Raw genomic sequence first — 17559 nt, 5'->3', positions numbered from 1 at the left:
AATATTGATTGTTGCACATCGCATGAATCATCTTATTTAATTGATTTTCGTCCTTCAATTATTCGCGCATTCTAAAAGCCTGTCTGATACACAGTTATGTGCTTCGTTATTGTTAATTTAATTTTGTCGAATTTTGCCATGTTATAATACGTGCACAACGCTCAATATCTTTTAATTCGTTGATATGCAAAAATTTAACTACATTCATGATAAAGTATCTGTCATTAATGACCGTTTTTATGCGGGCCATGAAACTTCGGACACATTTCAGCCAGCCAATATAATGAATCAAGGCGGCTAGTAATTAATTGTTATTGCCTCATGGTGGAAGTTAGCGTAGTTTATTGGCCGCTTTAATGATAAATTTCGACGTGATTTTAAAATCACACTCTACTCCATTAGTAATGATTATGCATTGAAAGTAGGTTTTTTGGCGATTGGAATCTCGTATGCATGTAAACAAAGCAGGGGCTTTCTAATTGACCCTGCACTAGACATCATACCTTGAAGGCATGCTGTATTTTCGTCTATGGATAGTGAGTGATGACATTACATCGCGTGAATTTATGGTTTTAATCTTCTAACAATACTGACTTAGCCAGGCCTTCATTTCTCAAACGTGCAAGTCCGCATGAGTAAGAGTATTTTCAAGTAAAACTTCATAATATGGCAACAACAAATTATTTTAATGACCCTTACCATGTTTACATATCGGAATATTTGGCATTTTTATATTTCTTAACGTTACGTTAGCTAAGCTACAATTTTTTGGGAACACTTAAATGCTTCATAAAATGGTAGCCTAGTGTTTCATCTGATTGATTACACGAAATGTGAACTGGATTCAATTGAAATCCAATAAATTGTATTGTTGTTACAGATTAATGATTGCAATTTTTGCTTTTCCTCTCTAATAATAATTCTCTCTGTCTCTCCCTTGCAGTTCTCGTCCGCCTCATCGTCCTCATCTTCTGGCGCCGGGAGCGCCGGCGCCATGGCGTCCTCCGCGTCCTCGCCCTCGCCGTCGGCGGGTGCCGGGGTTGGCGGGGGCTCGTCGACGGTGAGCGTGGTGGTGGGGGGTCTCGGGGGCGGCCGCCCTGAGCTCTACCAGCGTTCCAACCGGAGCTCTCACAGCAGCGACACCTCCTCCGCATACAGTGGCTCCGATGCCATGCAGAGCGTCCAGAGCTCCCTCGACGCCGACGAGGTGGATTTGTCTGGCCTCGTCGAGTCCGTCGTGGACTCTGACGAAGAAGAAGACCTCGCCGAGAGCATAGACGTGAGTTTTTTCTCCTCTCTCCACCGCACGGAAAACCCTATCTTCGGGCGTTCCAAATATGAGAATTTGAGACCAATTATTACGTTGAATAAAGTTGGGGCTCGGAGATGGCAAAGCACTTATGATTTTACACATGAACAACCCTATCCACCTCAGAAAGAAGAATAGTATCATTGTACGAAATAGGGTAGTAATCGAAGGGTTAACAAGAAGTGATTATGTGAAACTAGGTGTAGAGTTGGGAAAATCGTAAATTTATTCATAATTTTGGTTGTATGGCACCGAACATTCCGGAATACGAGACGTACGTCCTGTGTGTCGGAAGAGCAAGGAAACCAGAATGAAGGAAGGGAAACGATCGTAGATTGGATGTTTGTGAGGTGCATTTTCGGTTAAAGGTGAGTAAATTGAATTGGGGATATGGAGGAAGACAAAAACGAAATTTATTTTGAGAATGCGGGAGAGGGAATGTTCGTAAAGAAATTGAAAGTATACGAAAATGTTATCATTAACAGTGGTGGTTCTTTTAATAATCAAGTTGTTATGACTGTTTATGAGAATAAATACACTTTTTTATGTTATGACATGCTTAATTCTTCGGATCATATACGTCTAACAGAGGGGTCGGTTTTTAAGGCGTGAGGTGCTAAGTTATTTGTGGAGTCTGTAAACCTATGATCCAGCAGGCAAGCGGGCCATTTTGCGGTACCTGTGTAAGCTTGAACAGTGTAGGGGGGGGGGAGATCACCAGTTCCTTATGAAAGTTTTTTGTTTTCGAAGTTTTCACCTATTCATTATTTGCAGGGAACACCTCAAGGTTACAAAAGGTTGCAGATAATCGGTTATACGAGATTATACGAGAAGACATGATCGAGGAGAATCACTCAGTTAATTTGCAAGCTCTTGCAGGAGAGCACTGAGACCGGTTTCGCGGCAAAGCTTAGTGCCCCCCCCCCCCCACCTACTACAAGTGGTTCGATACCACTCCGACCAATAAATGCGGGGCGGTAAATTAAATTGCATTACTTTTCGAACGGACCCTATATGTCCATTTTCCTTAGGGACAGACCTAGAGACCTATGTCTGTATCATCAGCTGGGCATCGTATGCTTCGTTTACTGCGGCACCGAATCATTACCCAACTTGTCGTTGGAACGTTTGAAACGAAGACGAAAACGGCTGGTCTAGTTGCATGAAGGCGAAATAATTACCTTTCTACAATTGCAGGTAAGGTGTCTTCATAGCTATTTCAATGAGGTACCGTGTTATGTACTACGGATCCGAACGAAGGCATTCCGATAGACCTAGTTTGCCGAGCCGTGGACTAATCAATCAGTCGGTGGTCGAGGCTCTGCTTGAATTTAAAAATTTTTAAAATATTATGACGAATTGGCGGCGTCGAATTTGGGGTAGTCGGGGCGAAAGGTTCTCGATCGACTGCCCCGCTCGTTAATTTGCTTCTGCGCGCGAATGAGGCGAGCGGACTCGAAAACCGCAGGGGGTGCGGAGTAGGTGAGAGAGAGAGCACAGGGGTGAGGGTCATTTCATGCCGTGGCGGGAGTCGATGCAAATGGAGAGGGAATGGAAATTGGGAGTTGGGTGAGTCATCTAGTAGATGCCGTTTTCGATTAACTGATCAGTAGTTTCACGGCGATCAACCGTCATGATGTGTGGATCAAAGCACGGGGCAGGGGTCGGCCTCCATTCGGTTGGCAAAGTCTGGAAAGAGTCTGGGATTACTGATTTTCTTCAAGCTTTCGGGAGGCGGGGATGGAGACGGGCGTTTTTTTAAATAAGAAGGCTGGAATGTGATGTTTGAAATTGGAAAATGTTACGGGAATCGGGAATTCCCGATTAGAAAGATATTCCTTTAAGTTGCGAGTTTAGTTAGTTTAGTCGCAGTGGCCACCCAGCAAACCCTCATAGGTTCCTCGTCAAACGTATGACGTTGAAGCAGTTCAAATCTAGCTAGGATGATGGTTCTTTCATCATATGTACCAGGAGGACTTTGATCAGTTGTTGAGGAAAACCTCTTCTGATCATTATTGCTCGTAATAACGGTTGTTTCACATTATCAAAGGTGTCATGATTATATCATGGTACCCAGAACTTTCAGTTGAGTCTTCAGGTTGTTCTCTTTTCTTTTTTTTTCAATTATGAGTTTTACGTGTAATGGTCGCATCTATGCCAGATATTCTTTTGCCAAATCCGTTTTTTTCTTCTTATAATGATGCACGTAGATTATATTGTTAGAAGAAGTGAAGTTTCTGGAGTGAAGGTCGCTGAAGCTTGTCATTTTCATTCATCGTCTAGTTAGCGACTAGCATTATTTTTATTTCCTCGAATTTACAATGGGTTCACTTAGATTTTATTTTAGACGCAGTCTTTGACCATTTCAAACAAAAGTATAACCCGTCTTTTGATGGCTGTTAAGTCATTCCTCTTTTCCGTTGCTCTCCGTATGAAAGACCATTTAAGCAGAGGTAGTTATTAATTAAATCTCCATCCCCTTTACTTCTATTTTGGTCCACCATATACACATACCCCACCCCACGCGATGCCTCGGCGTTTATTTCGTTGGAACTCGCTCTCCTGTGGGCTATTTGGTGCACGTTTCGTATCTTTCCGCCCCGAAGGATTCCTTTAGTCGCTGTGCGCTCGAGGGTATCTACAGACATTTTATTTATTCGCTCCATTATTCATCGGTTATTAAAAAAGAATTTTTGAATTTGTGTGTAAATTTTTTCAGCATTGACAACCGCTTTTGTTTATACCCCCAAGGGCCCTCTCCTTAAAAATCGCATGTGTCAATGAAGGTAGCTTTTTTAAAGCATCGGCACACGGTGTTATAACGGTGTTCATTTCTACGTATTTTCTCACCCACGTGTTAGAAGTAAAGTCCACCAGCACAGTGGCATATGTTATATTTTACTTCAGAGTTTAAGTTCATGGGGGTGAATGTATTTAATCTACCCAGGAAGGATTGTAATTCTTAGATTCTTCATTATGGCCTATAATTTTTATTCAAAAAGGTTTTTTTTTGCTATATTTCCCGAGAATCGCTTTGCCAATAATACCCTTAATAGATAATTTGTCAATTCTAAGCGCTGAACTAAGCTAATGCTAATTTTTTCGAATTATATTCTCCGTCAAGGACCATTCTCATAATACTCCACAAGGTTCTTTTGGGTTTTTGTTCGTCTTATTTCGTGTGTAATGAAAGTCGTAATGATTACGTCCTCTCTTGCTGTAAATTTATTTAATACTACCGTGGTGTCATTAACGGAGTATGTTTATCACATAATCATTCTCAGTAGAATATTAATCAACAAAAATACCCGAAGAGGTTTGTATTTAAATTTAAAACAAATATACCAAGATATGGATAAATTTTCTGGGAAAATATCACCACAGAAGAGCGAAACTGGGCATAATAAATTAATTATTTTCCATTGCGAAGATATCTTTTATTTTATTTTTTCTTTTGAAATCCACTAAGATTCGTCGTGTCCCACGTACCACAGGGGGTTTCTAGGATCAGGGAAATGAACGGCTTCGAAAAATGTATTTCCTCTAAATGTTTTGGTGAATCCCGAGAGGTATTTGGTTAGCGATCTTATGTTGACAACGCGAGTGAACTCTTCCCCTTATTTTAAAAAAAGATAATAAGTTTGCGGATTGACTAAATCTGGAAAATTCTCAGTCTCATCCCTCCTCTCCTTTCTCCCGAATCTAAGGTGCGTGAGGCTGTACCGCGTGTGAATGTGCCAGCATCCTCGAACAGTGTCAGCGGACAAACGCATAAAACAATTTTCAGCACTACCGACGACGGTATCTGATAGTGAAGGAGAAAACTTGGCCTATGGCATAAGAGTAATTATCCTGTCTTGAGTAAATTAAATCTTTTTTTAATAATTGTTTTTTTACGTTCCAATTCTTGCCATTGGCCAAGCTAGATTAGAACAGGGAAAGGGATTGCGAATCTAAGCTTACGCAGCTCTCCGCGCTCGAAGTTAATCCAGTCGGCGCAAGGGAACTGATTTATTTCTCGGTTAAATTGGAAAATTGATTGTAAAAAATCTCCATATTTGCAGAGATAACTTCGAAGTGCGTTGAAAAAAATTATAGAAATGATAAAAATAGGAAGAAATAAGGAGATCAAATGTGGATTTCACTGGGAAATTCTAAATATGTTATTTATTAGAAAGGATATTTTTTACCCAAATCTCTATTCCTCGAATGTACGTGATTGTATTTACTCTTTGCTAACATTTGCATATTATCGTACGGAATTATTACCGAAGTAATCAATCCGTAGGTTTGTTTGGTGGGCGAGGGTTGAGGTGGTCTCGTACTAATCAGACCTGTGAGGCGTCTTTATTTCGCACATCAGGGTAGGGGGTAGTTCTCTCCCCTGTGGTGCATGTTATTTCCCAGGAAGGATTGATAACCGAAATATAATACAGCTTGCGAGTCCGAAGTCACCAGAAATGGAACACCCGAGCCCTCCTCCGTTCATTAGCCGAACGCACTACCCATTCTGCTACCATCCCCGACTATTGCATGTACAGGCAGATATACCTGTAAAATAATAGGAATGATTGTAATAAAAACATGTTACGTTTATGTTGATGCATAATTTATTCTGTGTTTAATCCCGGTGTGGTTAGTCTGCTGGTGAACGCGCCCGCCTTTTCATCGTAGGCTCGTGGGTTCGAGTCCCGCCTTTGTTATGGGTGTTGCGTCAACTGTTGGTGTTTCAGCCTCCAGGACACTTGGTGTCAAGTAAAGGGTGACCACCAGAAATGTTCCAGACGGCGGAGCGGGTGCGAAATTATTCACGAGCCTCTGAACATTTTACGCTGAAGCATTCTCTGAGCCGCCCTACCTCAAGCGCCCTAAGAGGGTGAGTGAGGGTGGGGGGGGGGTGGAGATGAGGCTCAGGGTTTGCGACGGTTCGTGAGGAGTCGAGACACCACGGAAATTAACCCGCTTGGCGCCTTTCTCGCCCGCGTGGTGGATCCGGTCCCTCCCCAACCCTGCCATTTCTCATCCCCTCCCTCCACTACACCCCTTTTCTCCTCCTCCCTCCCCCCTCGCCTCTTAGCTCTCCTTTGATATTAGTGTTTAATCACTTTGAGGAGATCTCTTCTCCCCACCCGCCCGCAAACGCATTCCTTCTCACACTCCCCCACCTCATCGCTCCCAGACTTTCCCGAGCGATCGAAAGCACGAAAACGTATTACGTATTTACGATTACATGCTATATTAAAAACGAAGGCGGGGTAAACCCGCTCTTAGCTCGGAGGAAGAATAAAATGGGAGCGGCGAAATCAATTTTCTATCTCTTCTCCGTTTGCGTGTATCTCGCCGGGCATATTTCATTTTGTCCCCGTTATCTCCATCTTGTCACAGGGTGGTCCAATGGGACGGGGTTCCGCTTCTAGTTCTGGCACCCTCAGCTTCGCCGAAACTGCGATATGTTCGCCAGCCAGACCAGATTCTGCCTTCTCTGGATGGTAGCTTATGGCGGGTGGAGCGTTCGGCTGTTGAGCGCAGGGTTCCGGGTTCTATTCCGGTCGATGGACGCTCGGGGCGTTAGTTGTGTGATTGTCTGGGCACCAGACATTAGTGGGAAGCCTCGTGGAAAGGAAATGGGAAGCAGCCTTCACTCCATTCACCCTACATTCGTGAATTTCTCTCGCTCTTCAACAAATCAGCATTCGCGCGTTGAGGGTGGATTGCGTTCGTAGTATTCCTCGCGGGGATGGCATACTCGTTTTCGCGCTGCCTTCGTCGTTTGTTTTTTCCCCTCCTCGTCGCTGAACCCCCCACCCCGGTAGCTGGGACGCCATTTTCGACGCGTGTTTCGGGGCATCCCGTTCCCGCCGCCGACGGAATTCTCCGCCGGTCTTCAACCCCACCCCTCTCCGACTCTCTTCCCTCCCCAGCTCCTCCCGCCAAACGCCCCCTTCTCTCCCATCCCCCTCCCGTTCCCCCCACACATCGGTCCTCCCACGCCATCCCACCCACTCACCCACCCTGGCGTGAACTTTGACATTTATATCCCGCACCCTCTCTCCCAACACCGCGGTCTCGACATCCGGTGCCGCTGGGAGAGCTCCGCGAGAGCGTCCGGAGTTTCGCGTACGTACGTGGGGAATGCAGCGGCGTAATGACGTGCCCACAGGTCTTGATCCACCCTCGGCCCGCAGGCTCACGACGGAGACACACACGATACGTGTAAATACACGCGCACACAGCCACGTGACGTGTAGGTTTTCGGGAGTGCGGGATAGCTGGCAAGCGGTCAGAGCCGGGGCTGGACAAGCCCTCCTGACTGCCTGCCAAGCCCAGATAAATTCTTAGAGATAATTACACTCCCTCGTTCCGTGCTGCACTATGTCGATTCAATTATTTTCATTTATGATTTGTGAAAAAAGTATGAGTAAGACTTGTAAGTGATAAAATTATTTTAATCGTGGTGAAATCTGTATCACCTCCATCACCACTTAAATCCGAAGGTAATTTGATTTCAGCGCTCCAAGGTTCCCGATACAGTGATGAAAGTAAAATTTTCCTGCATCCTAATCGGTCTTAAGCACACAGTTTTCTCCATATTATCTACTTATATTGCTGGCCTGGTCTTCAGCGTGGGACCTTTCCCTGGAATTGCTCCTCCGATAATATTACTATAAAAGTCACTCCCTTTCAAAGTCAAGCCATTTTTCTGCCTCTTTTATTCTTCTGCGTACTCTCGTATCTTCTTCTATCTATTCACATATCCTTCAGTGACGTCCTCAAGCATTAGGTTCCGAAGTGGTCCTATTGTTCTCTGGGTCTGCTCTTACAATGGAACGTTTGAAAAAATGCTTTCCGTAGTAGGGAAGTGTCTGTGCCCTCAGCTTCTCTTCCTCCTTTATTCGCCCTGCCACACCCCCTCGCGGCGGTAACTGGGTAAAATGTAGGGTGTAAAGTGTGGATGTAGTTATTCAGCCCCGGGCTCCTGCCTCCCCCCTCCACGCCTTCAATTTAGTACTTGTAATTTAGCACCCGGACGTCCAACGCTGTTTTTCGAATTGGCTTTTGAGTCGGGGGGGAATGCTTACTGGGTGAACCTCTCGCGATATCACCAGAAGATAGGATTTTTTTTCATTTTTGGGGGGGGGATGTATATGCCGGTGATGGATTCAAGGAAAGATATCGGAAAGCTGCTCCATTTCTCGTACGTACATTTCTGTTCTCGGAAGTGAAAAAAAATAAGTTCGATTGTTCCCGGCTCCATGAATTGGATTCGTTTATGGAAAAAAATACCTGCGCCGCATGTTTCAATTATGACCTTATCTACGTCCTTCCATCTGGAAACGATATTTAAAAAAAAATTGCTCCCACGGATGTGTAGTTGATACCAGGGTCTCTAGCGTAAACGCTCAGTGGTTCCAATGATCTTAAGATCTTTGTTTAAATAGGGAAGACTTCTTTCATCTGCCTATGTATTCAATGGCTAGTTTTTTTCTCGATGAATAAATACGTGTTTGCAACAGGTAGTTTTGCTCCCTGTTATCAGTGAGCCGGCAGCTGCCACGCTGTGGTTTTAAATAGGCGAACGGTTTATTGTTTCACGGGCATTAATTTATTCTTTCATCCACGAATCGGTTAAATGTCAAAGTTTGGGAGAAAGGCGTAATTTTCTCCTCTTCACCTCCGATTGATTCGTCGGATCGAGCGAGCGCACATTCGTCGCGTATTCCGTGAACTAGGCTTTAGCGGGCGACGTTAACGATCTTGCCTGCCGTTTCTTCTGCCGTAAAGGTAATGCGAAAGCCACTGCATCTCCGTGCAGATTCGCATGAAAGTTAGAAACGGTGGAACGTGTTGGCATTTCTCGCCTCCTTTTCCCTCTCTGAACTTCCGCCGAAACAGTAAACGGAATTTGCCCTCGCATTATTTTGTCAGTGGATATGGCGCGTGGAGAATGAGAAATCTTCTCCATATCACCGATTCAGTACCACTCGGCGTACGCTAGAGATGAGAGAGTTTACGATGAAAATACTAGTAGAATCGATTCGTGTTACCTGAATTTAATGCTCAAAATCTTGTGGGCTCGAATCTTATTATAATCCGCGGGCACTGAAATTATTCCCGAGAGTCAATCGAGGTCGTGTCCTTAAATCGATTCGATTCCCACTGGTATCGGATTGAATGAGATTATCTTCCGTTAAGATCTGAATCCAATCAGAACGAGACCAAAATAAAAAAAAGGAAAATGTCGATTTAAAATTGTGGAATCGAATTGTTTAATAATCGAGTGGTTCGAATCAGAATCTTTCATCTCACGCACGCGCGCTCGAACAACTTTTTGCCCCGATCCATGTTTTTCAATACCACCCTTTCCTCCCCTCCTCCTCCCCAATTCCCTTCACCCTCTTTCCCCATCGGGATTATCCCCGCATCCTTGCCACACCGCGTCGTAATGGCCTGCAGGCCAACATGCAGATGGACCGTGTAAAACCGTCAGAAGAATCTCGACTCCCACCTCCCCTTGGCCCGTCTCGACTCTCCGACCTCTCCAAACAGCCCCTCCCTGCCCACCTCGCCCTCTCGATCCACTTCCTAGTCTTTTCCCGTGGAAAGTTTTCCAATTCCTCGGCCCGGGTGCCTCGGAAGCCCCTTTTCCCGTCTTCAACTTTACCCGTTCGCCCGACCCTGAGACCCGGCGAATTCACCACCCACCCTTTCTCTCCCGCCACCCCACCCACTCGCCTCATACCCCACCCCCCCACCTCATACCCCACCCCCCCACCTCATACCCCACCCCCCCACAATTTCTCCCTCGCAAACCCTGGGCGCGTGCAGTACATGCTTCCACACTCTCCTCAAGTCTCTCTCCCTTCCCCTTCCTCCTCTCCTCAACTCTCTTTCCCCCGCCACACTCGAAGGTCACGTGAACTTCTCCCCCTCGCCCTTCCATCCCTCCGTCTCTCGTTTTTTTTAATTAGTACCCGAATAAAAGCAGTCGGGCCGGAGGAAGGTAATGGCACGATTAATAAAGTGAACCTGCCGGCCTTTTTCTAGTGGGACAAAACTATGCCGTTTCCTTACGCGTCTTTCTTAGGTTCCCAAGCGGATTAATTTTAATCATGCCTGCCCTTCTCCTCGTAGAGCTTTAAGGAGGTGCTGTTTTTAATGAACTCGTCGATATATTTCGCCGCTATACTACTACTCGTCTCGTAATTTATTCCTATGCACGTGGTTGTTTCCTGCATCGATGTGTTCTTGTCGATCAACGCTAAGGAATGATTTGGCCAAATCACTTGACATGTCGAAGCAAAATTTCGTGATAATGGTAAATTTATTTTCTGTGAAAACCCTGACGAAACGGGTGTAAAATTAAAATGGCCTCCCTAAATAATTGTTTTTCGCGGAAGAACATTTGTGTGCCGATTTTTACCGGCTTGTTAATTATTTCATTTTTCTCGAGATCCCCTTACTAAGTACCTAAATCCTTCATGTTTTTCCATTCAACGGAAGTTTTAGAATTGAAGTGGAATTATTTTGCTGGCAGACTTAAAAGCGACCCTGCATAATTAGCTTCTCCCATTTTGAAGTAGGTACTCTCGCTAAAGGAACCCGGTAGTTAGGAGGAAAAGGAGCAGATTTTTTTAGCCACTCCTAATGTAATTGTACTTGATGTACGTAAAAATGTCTCGTTTTCAGCAATTGCCCGTAAATATACCGAAATCCTTACGATACTGTAGCCCTTCCATGAAATGGGACATCTTTCAGGAAATAAAAAAATGACCACTGCAGCCTCTTCGTGATAAAAGTTTTGGTAAGCTCTTCAGTTTTCAAGACATTTTTGATTTGGCCCTAGATCGATGTGCACTGTAACATTAAGTGTGGGGTGTAAGCATGACTTAATTGAAGAATTTCAGCTTTATTAGATATTGGAATCTTAAACTGCGTACATTTTAAGGCAGTGCTTTCGTCAGCGGACTTTAATTAGCACCGCAATGTGTCGGAATAGTGTTCTTACCTGGCCGTAGGCTCTTTGAGTGTGGGGGAATTGCGGAAGGCATGAGGGTGAAGAGATCAAACGACACTCGGGCGAGAATTCCTCATTCAATAACACCATATCTAATTTTCCCTTAGAGCTCATTCTATCTCCCCCAGTTGCCTCATTCCTTTCCTTGCGGCCCTATCTCCTCGCCCAGGGACACATCGCCGTCGCGCTGCCTCTTTATTTTCCTCCTCGTCCAGCCAAGTGGACCGAGGGTGTTGGCTCCATTGATCCTCGAGTTCCCGATGCTCTCGTTCCGAGGACGTGCAAACATCGTATTCAATGGCATCCACTGTTGCCTCACTTATCCGATCCAATTACACGTAATGCAGTGAGGCTTCGTAGACTGTCTTACGTGTGGTCCCCTTGTCCGGCCCACCTGGGCTGATTTTACCCCTCCCTCTTTGTCTCCTCGATCGTTCCATTTCCTTCTTCATGTTTCTTCCATCTTTCCTTCCTTCCTCCTTTTTGGACCCTATCTCGCTCCATTCTTCACAGGGTCGTGTCTCACGGTACCGTCGTTCGTACCCCGAAGGGATTGGTGGAGGTAGAAAGAGTTCATTCAGGAACTGCCTTGGGAAAGGTAATAGTGGAGAATGAAATACTATACTCCCTCGCTTTATTTTTCTCATTCCCTGTTGCCATCCTTTCCGGCCACCCTTGAAAAATTGCTTACCCGAACATCTTTCGAGTTTGCCGCTGGAGGGCATTTCGGTTGCGAATAGTCTGGAAATTTAAATCTCTCTGAAATTTTAAAATGTATGGATCAATATAGAGCAAGCGCAAGGTAGATCTCAGGTTCCCGATTTGTCGACCGAAAGATACATTAAATGTAATATATATTATTTATTACTGTGTTGATCTCTTTTGGACTTTTTTATTTTCCAAGTTATTTCAAAGTTATTCACCAAGCAATTACTCCATTGGTCACTTTAGAAGTTAATGAATTTTTCTTAAAATATCCCAATGTATTGTATTGACGAGGAATAGTGTACCCAACCCACGAGTAGTCACTGTTAGATATCGAGGAAGGCGGTCGACAGCCAAGGTCATTTGCGGATTGGATTGTAAATCTAAGTAATTATGATGTTAAGGGTATATAGAAGGGGAGGGAAACCCGAGGTCGGTATTAGCCTGCTCTCAAGCGAAAGGCACAAAGGGGTCCGCAGCTTAACGTCCCATCCGACGGACGGCGTACTAACTCTAAAGTGCTCTCCACAAAGCAACTCAAGTAGGGATCGGTTTACCCCTGAAACATCCTGCCATCTCCGGGGTTCGAACGCAGACGCACTTGGTGGAATTGCAGTATATTAGCCACCGAACCATCCGGTATGTCTTACCATCGATTGGATTAGTAATATTCTTCTAGATCAGCGGTCGCCCGCAGTTAGTCTGCTGACGCATTTAAGAAGCTGCAGATTTTGCACCGATAGTTTTGTCCCTAGTAAACAAACTGGAATATCATAATTTCGTAATAAAATCCTAAAAGACAATTAAGGCTATTCGACCCTTGTTGGGCACGTGGGTTTGATTCTCTTTTTGTATTTTATTTGAACGGTCGTAAATAAGTTCTCTTATTTATTTAATACCATTGAGGAGCTTTCATTTTAAAAGTATTTTTTTCAGTAAAATATATATGTAAAAAAACCCTTCCATGGTAATTAGATGGATCTTTTATGATCATAATGATGCCGATGTTGATGCCTTTGAAAAAAGTTCCATCTTAGTGGTTTGTGTTTGGGATGCGAAAATTTGAAGTTCAGTAGCCCGTGAGGTCCGGATAGTAAGCGCCCATTGTTCTAGGTGACGTAGTTCTCCCCATTCTTGAAGAGCACTCACTGCACATTGAAATATCGCGCTGGACCGTGACGTAGCCGTGAATCGCTCGCGGCGCGAAGCCGTGTCGAATGCGATGCGGAGACAAACCCGTGCCGAGAAAACCCTCGTCTCCGCCGAGCGTCTTGCGGGGAAGGGAAAGTGGGAGGAACGGTCGGAAAGATGGGAAAAGTAATGCACTTAAGGGACGCCAAATCCTAGGGAAAGCCCCGTTCCATTTTCTCGGTCCCATGGGGCGACTCCGGCGGGCAATTTGGACCGCTTTATTGGGAGATATCTCCGGGGGAGGGAGTTGGGGTTTGAGGCGGTCGGAGATGGGGCAAAGTTACGGGGGCATCCCTGGTGATCGGTCGCGTCGGGGGGGGGAGGGGGCTCATCCAGTGTGACCCGCCGCATCTGGGCTGTGGAGTGGGCCGGCGTTACGACATGGAGCGGGGTGGATGGGCGGTTTGGGAATGGAGTTACGCAGGGGAGACCCTGATGGCTGGTAGCGTAAGGTTCCCGATATGGCCACAAGAGAGTTTTTTCCCCTCCTCTAAGTACCGCACTCCTTTCGTCCGTCCATGGATGGGCTCTTCGGCGATAGAGGAGATCAGCGTCGTGGAAAAGATACCCTCAAGTTATAGGGGGTGGTGGCAAATAAGGGGAGGGGACATAAACCAAGGCTCCCAGGAGGAGGAGGAGACGAAGCGAACGGAATATTAGGAAGTTTAGTGAGGAAAACGCACTTCCGAGTCAGTATTCTTGGCGCGAAACTTCGTTGAAAAGGGACTCTCGATTATTTTTCCAAAGGATCCGGGTACGATGTTCCCAATAAAAATTCCCAATCCAAATACCGTGCGAAAAAATTTATCTTTTTATGAAGTCACACACTGGAGGAAATCGGAACGGGAATGAAACAGAAGGAACACCTTACATTTACCTAAGTAGAGTGCTGTTTATTTCGATATATCCTTAAAAAATTAAAGTCCGGGTATTTTCCGCAGTCGTTAGCATTCTTTAACTAATTTAAATTATTAAATTCCTTCAAATAAACACTATTACCGGTAAGTGTCAAATTTCTTATTCGTTTTAGAGAAGAAATCATGCCATCTTAAGAGTTTTCTTTGTGCTCTGGATGTATTACATATGCCGTCCTGTGTTTATCGTCAGTCATCTCCTATCGATGCTATGCTAAAGTATTATATGTATTTGGTATTTACGAGTGCGCAGGAATCAAATCTTCGGAACGCTCGCAGAGAATATGACAAATCCTGTACGTATTTTGACGTCGGTACAAAAATGGCATCAAAACTAATGCTACGAAGTAACGACGGCCAAAATTACAAACATTGGTTTTAATGTGAATTAATATTGATTCGGTAACAGTGGTGATAGCTAAGTTTCTTTGAACGACTTGTCTTGTCTTTTATTTTCATATCTTAATTTTGATACTTTTATCATCATGTTGTGACTTAATGACTGAATGCTAAAGATCTATGATAAAACCCTTAAAGTTAGTGCAAGGATAGAACTCAAGCGTATGAAATATTCTGTTGGGAGTTCACTGAATTTCGCTTTTTTCGTCGTGCACTCACTCGAAGTTTTGCAGCTTTTGTTTCAGATGTAAAAGTGTCGCTGTCAACCCTTTGTTTTCTCATGACCTAAATTATCTTACAGAGCTTGACAGTCCGTGACACTGTCAGGGAGTGCTTGGAAAAGGATCCTTCAGAAAGAGGGGAAGAGGACATAGAAACGCTGCTGGAATTCACGCAGCATCTCAAAGCATTCACCAACATGACACTTGCAGTCAGAAGAGCTTTGTGCAGCGTAATGGTAAGTCCTTCCACTTCACCTGTCTCGTCTCCCTTCGTCTTTGGCGTCTCGAAGGTCTTTTTTGCATGCTGAGTAGTCGAACCAAGGAATTTAAACCTCTGCCATTTAGAAGTATTTTGTTATTTATGAGTATTTTTATTATTTGGAAGAATAACCCTGGGAGTATTTCTTATTCATTGGAAATAGATGAACGAACAATTTTTACTTGACTAGTAATTCGATTGCTCAAGTTGTTTGTGATAAACGGAGAGGACTTTCGTGATTCAGCTCGCATGTGTGTGTGACAATTGAGAACTTTTAATGTGTGTAGTCGTAGCATATGTTCGTTCATGGTTACCAATAGCTGAGTCTAGTTTTTATATGTTAAGGAAAGTATTCCTCTATTTTACTTTTGACCCACTCGATAAAAATTCTGTTTTCTCTCTCTGTTAACATGTGTCGGGTTACAAGAATGCGTAAATTATTAATTAATAAATAATAAGAATGTAATCCTGAATTTTTTCCTTTAAGGGCACAGTTTTCTATCTATTAGGTTTCGTGTGTTGCATACGTTTCAAGGGGGGTCGAGTGAATAAAATCACAATAATTCTAGAATGACCTTATCCTGAAGATTATTTTTAATTTTTCAAAAGCATTCCCTTGTAACAGCAGTTGGAATATCATTGCTTATCATATCATTTTATGGAAAGAATTTTTAAAATTTATGAATTTTAATTTTCCTCTCTCAGCTCAATCTTAATATTATTGCCCTCAATTTCCACTGTAAATGTAGGTATTTGCTGTTGTGGAGAAGGCCGGGACCATAGTGATGAATGACGGAGAAGAGCTAGACTCATGGAGTGTCCTAATCAATGGGCATGTTGAAGTAGAAATGCCATCTGGGGAAACGCAGCAACTTCACCTCGGTGACAGGTAAAGTTTGCTAAAATTTATCATTCACATATCTGGAAACTCTTGATGTACATTTCTATCTCCCATTCCAATTTCAATCTCCCTATGATCCTAAGATTAATTAGTTTAGGTTTTATTACCAAGTTTAAAAGATTTTAAAAATGTCTTCACCCTCAAATTTTTCCAAGTCTCATCTTAAAAATTCCCATGTCAGTAAGAAATTAAATTTCATATCCTCTTCATAAAAAAGAAATTCAAAATTTTGCATGCAACTTTGTGTCAAGTTTTCAGAAAGTGCTTTATTTCATCAAATACCCCTCATGCTTTGTACATATGTAAATACTTGCGTAATTTAGTCTTTTTGTCGTGTTATACAATTTAAAAAACAGTCGTAGAGTTGAGAGTTGTTCCTATGATTTTTTATTCTGTGATAACTCCCATCAGGGAATTCAAAGTTATCGTTTTTTGTTGGGTTGCATTCAACTTTGTATTGTCTACACTGGCAAAGTCAAAGTATGGTTTTGATTGTTTTTTGCTTACATTTTATTGTTAATAATCAAAATTTTGATCATATTTGTAGTTTTGGGATCACACCTACTATGGACAAGCTTCATCACAAAGGAATAATGAGGACACGCTGCGATGACTGCCAGTTTGTTTGCATAACTCAAGCTGACTACTACCGCATCCTGCATCAGGGTGAGGAAAATACGAGACGTCATGAGGAAGGTGGTACTGTTGTCATGGTTACAGAGCAGAGGGGAGGTGGTCCAGATGGGTCAGGGTCTCGTAGAGGCCACATAGTCATAAGGGTGAGTCTTTACTTTGTTCTGATGCATACTGAAGTGATCTAGTTTTTTTGTTGGTAATTTTAAGCTTAAGATGACCCTTTTAATGAATTATAATTGCTGAAAACTTGTTTTTCATGCTATTTAGGGAACTCCTGAGCGTCTCATGTTGCAGCTCATAGAAGAGAATTCCTTAATAGACCCAACTTATGTCGAAGATTTCCTCCTCACTCATCGAAGTTTCATAGAGACCCCAATCCGTGTGGCTAGTCAGCTCTTAGAGTGGTGAGTGGACTACAGTTGAGGAGTTCAAGTTATCTTTGATTTAAAATCAGCCTTTTTGGCGACCGAGAAAAATCTACTTAAAAATCTCTTAAACGTCCTTTTATGATTTTCGCGGCAGGTTCAATGATCCAGGGGTGAAAGACAGAGTTACGAGAGTGGTGCTCCTGTGGGTAAACAACCATTTCACGGATTTTGAGACTGACCCAGCAATGATGGCATTCCTGGAAGAATTTGAAGTAGGACTGGAGAGGGAGAAGATGCAGGGACAGGTCAGTGTATTCAAAAGGCAAAACTTGGATTGTTTGGTACTTTCCATGCATCCAGAAACAGTTGGAAAGAATACCTGTTGCTCAAGAGTGCATTCGATGATTTGTGTGATCAAAGATTTCCATGGAAAACCCCCTAGATATCCTTGCCAACAAAGATTTCCAACAAACATTTTGCTTAAGTTTTTACAGTGGGTTAATGAAAAGGCAGCCTGATGTCATAATTGTATTTCATTTTAATGGAAGGGTTTCTTGGTTGCTTGCTTATGTCATGGGGCATTAGTTTTATTCGAAATGAGAAATGCACATTTTTGAGGAGAGGAGGGGAGCAGAGGTTGC

The 17559-nt window shown here is 43.5% G+C and overlaps 1 protein-coding gene across 3 annotated transcripts in view; it reads left to right on the top strand.

The window, feature by feature from the left end:
* Positions 1-1133: 1133 nt before the first annotated feature.
* PDZ-GEF (PDZ domain-containing guanine nucleotide exchange factor) overlaps positions 1134-17559 on the top strand; it is a 33953-nt gene continuing 17527 nt past the window's right edge. For all 3 annotated transcript variants that reach the window (XR_011703907.1, XR_011703908.1, XM_071599503.1), the window contains exons 1-6: positions 1134-1279; positions 14835-14990; positions 15763-15902; positions 16462-16693; positions 16818-16954; positions 17073-17223. Coding sequence is in view for 1 of the 3 variants with exons in the window: in XM_071599503.1 (XP_071455604.1) it covers positions 1172-1279; positions 14835-14990; positions 15763-15902; positions 16462-16693; positions 16818-16954; positions 17073-17223 (924 nt within the window). In the remaining 2 variants the exon portion in view is untranslated. The remainder of the gene's footprint in view (positions 1280-14834; positions 14991-15762; positions 15903-16461; positions 16694-16817; positions 16955-17072; positions 17224-17559) is intronic.

The sequence above is a fragment of the Hetaerina americana genome, unplaced genomic scaffold (genome assembly GCF_022747635.1).
Source record: "Hetaerina americana unplaced genomic scaffold, ioHetAmer1.1.p SCAF_11, whole genome shotgun sequence".
NCBI lineage: Eukaryota > Metazoa > Arthropoda > Insecta > Odonata > Calopterygidae > Hetaerina > Hetaerina americana.
This window is presented reverse-complemented; position numbering and strand designations above follow the sequence as displayed.